Here is an 8,696-nt window from a genome sequence, read left to right as displayed (position 1 = left end):
AATAGACTAGAGTCTCTCGAAACGACCGTCGATGTAATGCATATACAACACAGGTGAGTAACACGTACAATGGCAATTTAACAAATCAAACTAATGATCGACGCCATTGTCTCTGATTTATGTATGTGTATTGTCATTAATTGTGGGACGATCCGTGGATTAAGAGCCAATTACGTCATACGTAATCTTCGTGTGACGTGATATCGTCATAGCTTTAGAAGCTATTGGGTGTTCCTTGAGCCGGAAGTGGTTAGTAGAAGGAAAGAGGGCTAGTTGATATTATATTGTGTTGCAGCGTCGTGCAATTGAGGATATTTAAGAGTCACAATAAATTAATGAGTATTGTCACTGGGTAAGAGAGTCGTTAATTTGTGCTCCGATGGTTAGCTGTTATTGACACATTCAGCTAGCTGTCCTGCTATTGTATTTCAGGCTACCCACCTAACATCAAGCTAACCGCATGTCCACTGACAGCACAGCTAGCGGTTCGTTAGCATTGATTGAGCGAGCTATTCAATTGCTTCTTCTGATCAATTAGAAACGGGGATAGAAAGACAAGGCTGCCTGATGACTCGCGGCCATTCGTAGTTTATCAGGTAGCCAGATAGGCGGTCAAATCGTCTGGTATCGTGTTGGAATTGTATCTGTATCTTGCATCAGTGCAGTTGTTGACCTGAATCCTGTGTTAAACGTGTTTGGACTGTTGTGTTCAATGTCGGAAGTCATATGGTAAATAATATTGCAACAGTGTGTGTTTACGTTCAGCGTGTGTGTCCCGATTCTAACCTACTCGTGTTCGCAGATAATTAATATTTAGAATCACTGAAACGGCTGTTTTTTTCCCCCTCTAAATTGATTTAACAGTTGTTGACCTATCTGCTCAGCTTGATTTAGGATGTCAAAAGGGGAGCTTGAACTCAGTGGTGGATAAGGACGTCAATCAGTGGTTCTTCCATATCTCCTGCCCTTGGCTCCTGAATGCCCTTGACATCATGGGTGACAGCACAGTGACCAGGAGTCAGCAGCAGTTGGCAGTGTCCCAGCAGACTCAGCAGCATCAACAGGGTCCCTATGTCTCAGTCATTACCAACAGGTTAGTTACCTGTCTGCTGCTGTGTCAAATCTGATATCATGCAAATGTCGGGAACGTGTTCTTTACTCTCATTATGAAATGTTATTTAAACCAAAGTCCCCATGAGGATGACAAATGATGACTATGATGAATTTAGGAGACCATGGTTTCTTTTGAAATCCACAATGTTTGTAGTGCAGTTTGGGAAGATACATATATAATCTCATACTGTTTGAGACAGTTTTTTTACTTGTAGGCCCTAATTTGCTGACTACCTTTTCTCTCTGTTTTATAGAACCTCCAATCTGGTGATCAGAGGGGCCATGCTGTTCTCTGTGGGCGTTTTCTTGGCCCTGGTGCTGAACTTACTTCAAGTGCAGAGAAATGTCACCCTTTTTCCACCAGATGTCATTAGCAGTATCTTCTCCTCAGCCTGGTGGGTACCACCTTGTTGTGGCACAGCTTCAGGTATGAGAACACATCCCCATAATGAAAGCAATAAAAAGGTCCTGTCTGGTTTACCTTCATCTTTAATTGTGTATCTTTAGTACAGTTCTGTTCCCTTAAGGTGAAAGGTAAACAAGATTGGACAAAAATATAATTTGCTCTTAGGTTCTGATATTAGTCTTGAGATAGAATGAGAGTTGAAGAGCAGATTATAGCTTGCACCAGCAAAGAGGCTGTATTCTGAGGGCTCAGTTAGTGTTGAGAATCAGACCTTTAATACCAACGTTGATATCAGATGCAACATTGCTGCAAACCAGCTAATCAAACCATTGCGCATTTGTGATGGAAGAAGAGTGAACTAAGATTATTTGGTTTAAAGTTTGAAATCATCATGTTACAGTGGACAAGTTTGATTGCAATTTTTTTAAGTTTCTGCATACATAAACAAATACTAACATTGGATCTGAAGGCTTTGATATCTTTAATATTGTAAGCAAAATATTTACTTTAGTTGGTCTGTCATAGGTTGCAAATTATCTCATTGAGCTTTGAATTCTCCAATGTATAAAAAAAAATGAGAGGGTGTAAACTTGTTCATTGGTTCACAGATTTCCAAAATACATTTTTGTGTATCGCTTTAGTGTATTACTCTCACTGCAACAACATCATTGTGGTGATGCTTGCCAGTGAATAACATTATCATCTCATCATTATCATACATACAGCAACTTTAACAGGTTAACTACAACAAATTATTGTACTTAACCTTGTCCATTAAACAGCTATGTGTTCTAACACACCCGAATGGCCTTATATTGGAGGCTTGAGTCCTAAACGTAGTCAGAACTGCTTTTAAACAATATTAAGTTAAACCATATTGTCAGATCCCAGCTCATTATTAGTATAACCATATAATCTGGTGAGGATTTTCAATAACAGCAAAATTTTTAATTTTGACAGTGTAAGGAAACCCTCTATTGATTATATTTGTGTTATTTATAGCAGCTGTGGTTGGTTTTATCACAGGAAGATATTCCAGGCTGTGCATCTGAACACATTCAAACTGTGTTATTTGCTAAAAGTATCTGTAACAGTACAACTGCTGCTAAAAGCATTTTAAAAAGGAAATGCATACACAAATACAGATGCACAGACAGATACAAACCCACACACATATGCCTTTCACTTTAACATATGAATGGTTAGCTTGCTCACTAGGCTTGACTAGCCAATATTATTGAAATGATGTCCCCTAAGCCTGAGACTCTCTTCCTCCCCAAACATGCCTCAACAGCAACCTGTCACTTTTACTTTTTGGTACTACAAATTACCATTACTCATACCCCGGGGGAAGGCTATTGTAGTTTGTTGACAATGCAAAAATTAATTTTAGTTGAAGCCACAGTAGTAAGGTCACAGGTAATCTGGAAGTGAGCTGCAGGTCTCTGCAGTTTGTGATGGAAGTTAAGAATCGCTTTATGTTAAGTAAATATAAATTCAGTTTGAATCAAGGGCACTGTGAGGTGTTTGTTTATCTGAGTCCTTTGTGCTAGTAGTTTTTAACAGTTATGTCTCTTTATATTTAGTATGCGTCTCTTTGTAGTCGAAATGAGTCTATTTTCCAGGGACCCACATGCATCTGGCTTTGTGGACCTGTTCAGAGATCCTGGCAGTGTGAGGTTTTTTGAAGGGCATTGGAAGACATGTTGTGGCAGTAGTGAGAGCTTTTGTCTTCTTTTTTTGTATGTCCATGCCTTCTTCCTGCAGCAATGATTGGGCTGTTGTATCCCTGCATCGATGGACATCTGGGTGAGCCACACAAGTTCAAGCGTGAATGGTCCAGCGTGATGCGTTGCGTGGCTGTGTTTGTGGGCATCAACCATGCCAGTGCTGTATCCTTTCTGAGGAGCCTCCATTTTCACCTTTCACAAAAAGGTCAAGTGTCAAAAGTCAAAATTGTTAAGCTGTGTAAATACTGTTTGGAGCCTTTAGCCCCTGATAACCTGGTCCTTGACCCCACCTCACAGAAGGTGGACTTTGCCAACAACATTCAGCTATCTCTGACTCTCGCAGCACTCTCTATCGGTCTGTGGTGGACATTTGACCGCTCCCGCAGTGGCTTTGGCCTTGGAGTTGGCATTGCCCTGCTGGCAACGCTTGCCACCCAGCTCCTTGTCTATAATGGAGTCTTTAAGTAAGTTCCCTTCAACTTGGTTCACTTTGATTTAGTGCTGCTACAAATGAATGAGAAGTTAGAGATTATAGGTGGTTTAAATACAACAGAGAAGATTTTAGGGAAAATTTGATGATAGGAAAACTAACACAAAAAAAGTTTGTTTATAAAAACAAAGTGTGTTCATGGTGCAGGCTGATGCGGGTCCAGTGAGAAGACATTATGAGCAGTGGTTTTCTGTTGAGAGAGAGAGAGAGTATTATGATGACAGAAGACCAACATGAAGCAGCATGTTGTTTTAATGCAATGAAAATTGACCAACACAGAGTGAAATGGAGACATGATGTGAAAGATTGAAGGGCAGTGATGATGCATCTTTGTTGCGTACTTCTCTTCTCAGGTATACATCTCCCGACTTCCTGTACATCCGTTCCTGGTTACCTTGTATTTTCTTTGCGGGTGTCATAACAATGGGAAACATAGGACGGCAGTTAGCCTTGGTAAGAACCTGCAACCATTTCAGTAAATTTGCCAAAGCTAAAATCAGTGTCCCCTGAAAAGCAGCAGCCATGAATCTGAGCTCACTCTGAGTCTTCTTTTTCTCCTTGTGTTTTTCAGTATGAGTATAAGTTCATTCAGGAAAAGACCCATCAGGACTGAGGAGTTTCATCTCCATCCGGCCTGAAAACAGAGACGGGTTATTGGAGAACATCTTCATGCAGCACAGACCAGGGCTGACTCCCCTGAGCTCCTGATTGGGTGCCTACTGTTTTTATCTGGCCTAGGCAGTATTTGTGATTGACCCTGGTGAGACCTTTCAGAATTTTGGGTGGTCACTACATTCTGACCAGACCTGAGCTGGGGTGAACAATGACAGTGGGGTTTATTGCTACTTATTTTGGAGGGGATTAACAGTGAAGCATCTATCATTCTTCAGATCATCTTGGATGTTTGAAACCTTTGGCTCCATTGTGCCAAACACTGGGATCACAGTCTGCTCTTATCACCTCAATCTGTCACATTCTTCACGAGATGGTGGAGGACATGCAGCCCAGTTCAGTTCTTTTTACGAAAACAGCCACCATTTCCTATAATGACCCTGCTGTGTATCTATTTGTGATTTGATAAGAGTGATAATGTATCCTGTATTTACAGTACAGGCCAAAAGTTTTGACACACTTTCCTATTTATTTGAATAAGAAGGTGTCCAAGCTTTTGGCCTGTACTGTACAATATAGTCACACGGTGGTGCTCTGAGGATCTTTTTTTGGAAGTGAAGGGTTTATTCTACCAGCTTCATCTGTACTTCATCACAGGTTTCATCATGCAAAGCAGATTAATCACCTAATCAGTTTTAAGTACTTTCTTAATTTCAGTAGAAACATTTGTAGCATCCTCATTTCACTTTTTCCAGAGCAGTAGAACTGCCATATTGTTTCCTCTCAGCACTGCACAGTGAGTTTGATGGCACTGATATAGAAACAGTTACAATCAACTCTGTTGGCTGTGCCAAGGGAACCTATTGTCATGCATATTGAATTCCCTTACTTATGAGGCTAGTTGATAATTCACCACACACACTTAAATTCAGAGGACTTCCTACAAATCCAGTGTTAATCTGAAGTTCTTCAGTGCATCCCGTGGATGGATTTACAGCCCTGTTGTTAGTAGCCATTAAAGAAGAAAATCACAAAAATTATGAGCTGTATCTGCACAAGTGGGACTGGATCCACTAAAGGGACATTTTTATTACATTTTCTCTATGACTGGTATGCTGAATATAGAAGGATCGTAACATTTAAAGCAAATAAAAACCAGTGCTTATTTTCTAAATTTCAGAGTATGTGTAACCCTTGCAATAACTTTTTTTTTGGTTTATTTTACTAAAATCTTTTAAATAGATACTTTTAAACAGTTCTAATTACTTGCCCATCTCCTGTAATCTGAAGCTATAATAAAACCACCACCTGTTGGAAACTTAGGATTCCTCAATTTTCACATCATATGCTCTTTGTTGCAGATTTATTTTTTCCAAACTTTTCCAATAACTCATGGAAACTTCCAGCTTTCTGTGTAGTTAGAGTTCTTTCTGAAATGTAGATGAAGTAGAAGAAAAGGAACATGGGGAGTATGGATGTTAAGGGGTATTCAAAAACATCACAGGACTTGCCCATCAAACATACTGTCAGACTAATTGTCAGTCTAATTCATAGTCAAATAAGTGACAAAACGCAAAGTCAATGAGGTATTTTAGGGTGGTTTTTTTTTTTATTTAGTTTTTGCCACAATAATCAAATATGGTGATTCTGGTGTTCATGCAGTGTATATCATTTACATTTCCTGTGAAAGTAACATCAAAGTCAGACATAATCTTGGTGAAGTGACCTTTGATCAGTGTTAGATATTCTTCATATTAAGGTCTTAATCAAATGGAGTTACTACAAATCATATACATTACATTCTACATTGCTACTGCAAAATTGCACAGATTAAATCGTACAGTGTTTATTGCTAATATGGATTAATGTGTCCTGTCTTGTTCCAGCTCCCACAGACATGGACTCATTACTACGGGAATAAAATAATTAAGATGAATAATCAGGATTTAAGGAGCCTTTGTGTTATTGCTAAATTTCAAGATACGGACACGGTTTATCTGAGCTTTACATGAGTTTATGAGGCAATTTGCTGTGTGAATGTTATTGTTCAAGGCTAACTAGCTAGTAAAACAATAAGCGTGATGTGTCATAGAAATAAGTGCTGTGCAGAAGAGCTAAACTCCCTACCACTAATGAATTCATTAATCTCTCTAGTTATTCCTGACAAGCAATTATCTCTCCTCATTGAGTGAGGGTCAGGAGGCAAGGTTAAGAGTGCAATATTTGCTAAGATGTAAACATGAAACAGGACTTAAAACAGGTGCAGTCCTAATCCCACTCTGTTTATAACTCAGGACATTATTACATCACTATTTGGTTATTGTTACATCAGTGTTCTGTCATTACTACATTATTACATCAGTGCTCAGTGATCATTATTGCATTAGAGCAGTGCCCCGCGGAACATGGTTTGTTTGCCATACTAGAATAAAGTGTGATCTATATTCCTTTATTTTGTTTTTTTTCTTTAATTATAAGAATACAATGTTATGCAGAGGTGTACTTATAACAAGTTTATAGACAAATGAGTTGTGGCGGAGAGTGGGGGGGGGGGCGTGAAATATTTTCTTCTTCCTATGGGGGGGCGTAACAGAAAATAATTGAGAAGCACTGCATTAGTGCATCAGTACTCAATCATTACTAAATTATCACACTAGTACTCACTGGCCATTGCTACATCAATACAATGTAACCTTAACCCCAAAATAAACAAAGAACCTGATTGCAAATTAATGAAGTTACATGAACTGTGATGTCATCGCACTGCATTATTTTCATTAGGCTTTTAGACAAGCACATTTTGAATGCACAATGTAATAGTTTTCACCCCGAACTCTCACATATTACCCACATGAAAAATTGTACTGGAATTCATAAAGCTTGACCTTGCACTCACACATTTGGTGTGCACAAATAGTGGGCCACAAAACCTATAAAAATACATTTAGTAATCACTGAAGACAGACCAAATACGATGCAATAGGTCTTAGTGGGGACAGTGCTCAATCTCCAGTTCAATAGTTGAGGGATGACCATCTAAAATGAAATAAAACCCTGCTAAAGTGTGTTACAACATGAATCATTGCCCCAGGAGACATCCATCAATGCTTAAAAGGTGACCACAAATGATCTGTGAACCACTAGATATTGATTACTCATGTGCTGCAGGTGTCAGGTTCAATATTGCAGTGGCTTGATAGTGTCGCCTCTGACAGTCACTGCCCTAACTCTCCTCTGATAGATTTTAATGGTGAAATATTGATTTCTCTCTGGGCAAGGTCTGCAAGCAAGGGTCAGATCATTTGTTGGGGTAATGCAGGACACTGTGTGCCCTGGGCCCAATCAATCATTTTGACAGGGCACACCAAAGAGAAAAAAAAAATAAAACCTGGTGAAGTTATAGTGGATACATCCACAATCAGATTTCACAGGCTTGCAAAGCAGAAAGAAAGAGGGGAGTGCATATATCTCAAACACTGGCTACAGTTAATTTGAATATTAATGATATGTTTATTAAGTGGGTATGCTCAGCAAATCACAGCTGATGACATAACAATCTTCTGACTGTTCCCTGCCTTGCGCAGGGAATGAGGTTCTTGGAGAAAGGATCTATATTTTTACTTAAGCAGCTTTCAGCATTGGCTGGGGAGAGACTCAGGTAATGTGTTGTGTTACAACTCAGTGCTTGCTCTTCCTAGCTGGAGAGATAACAGACTTGCTAATGGGAAGCCATCAATCACAATCAGCCTCCTATTCCACCAGTCTTTCCACTCTCATCGGCTCTGTAAGAGGGAGCTGGAATAGGAGGCATAATGGAGTTTTGTGGCTTAGCAGCTGTAGCTACAGCAGCAGTACATCCCACACTCATATTTCTAGGTAGAATTATTGATGCTTTGCCATGTCAGCATGTCTTTTAATAAGAGAGCTACAAAATGGCCATGAGAAGCAGTTATGGCCTGAATGAGGCCTCGGAGCGCTGAGGGAGAGGAGCATAAATGCAAAGCTGGTCTGTGTTGGCTGCTTGGTGCCAAAAGCAGTTAATTAGGTTTTCATTACTCTCTGCACAGTCTGCTGTTTCATCCACAGAGCACAGACTGCTGACAAAGGACAAGGGAGTGATGAACGATAAGGAATGTAGACAAGTACACACATGTAAATACAGACTGGATAGATCTGACCTTTTCTGGTCAGTGTATGATTAAAGTTGTATTGCCTGAATGTACAGCCACCACAACAGAAGAAAGAAGTGTATTACAGCTAACTGTCTCTTTTGCCAGGAGGCATATTTAGTATATTATGTACACTGCTTGCCAGCATTTCTCTGTTGTCACTCAAGCAACAACCC

General features: G+C 39.7%; 1 protein-coding gene across 3 annotated transcripts; it reads left to right on the top strand.

Moving 5' to 3' along the window:
• Positions 1 to 226: 226 nt before the first annotated feature.
• insig2 (insulin induced gene 2) lies at positions 227 to 6,803 on the top strand. 3 transcript variants are annotated; one of them, XM_029530442.1, is made up of 7 exons: positions 227 to 352; positions 885 to 1,093; positions 1,368 to 1,540; positions 3,287 to 3,411; positions 3,547 to 3,713; positions 4,093 to 4,192; positions 4,311 to 6,803. In XM_029530442.1, the coding sequence occupies exons 2-7, from the start codon at positions 993 to 995 to the stop codon at positions 4,350 to 4,352; spliced, it is 708 nt and encodes a 235-aa protein (XP_029386302.1). In that variant the 5' UTR covers positions 227 to 352; positions 885 to 992; the 3' UTR covers positions 4,353 to 6,803. The 3 variants fall into 3 exon arrangements, with proteins under 3 accessions (XP_029386302.1, XP_029386301.1, XP_029386303.1); XM_029530441.1 differs by having other exon boundaries at positions 3,287 to 3,713; XM_029530443.1 differs by lacking the exons at positions 227 to 352; positions 885 to 1,093 and having other exon boundaries at positions 1,371 to 1,508; positions 3,287 to 3,713.
• Positions 6,804 to 8,696: the final 1,893 nt, after the last annotated feature.

The sequence above is a fragment of the Echeneis naucrates genome, chromosome 21 (genome assembly GCF_900963305.1).
Source record: "Echeneis naucrates chromosome 21, fEcheNa1.1, whole genome shotgun sequence".
Taxonomy (NCBI): domain Eukaryota; kingdom Metazoa; phylum Chordata; class Actinopteri; order Carangiformes; family Echeneidae; genus Echeneis; species Echeneis naucrates.
Note: the sequence above shows the minus strand (reverse complement) of the source record. Positions and strands in the feature narration are given on the sequence as shown.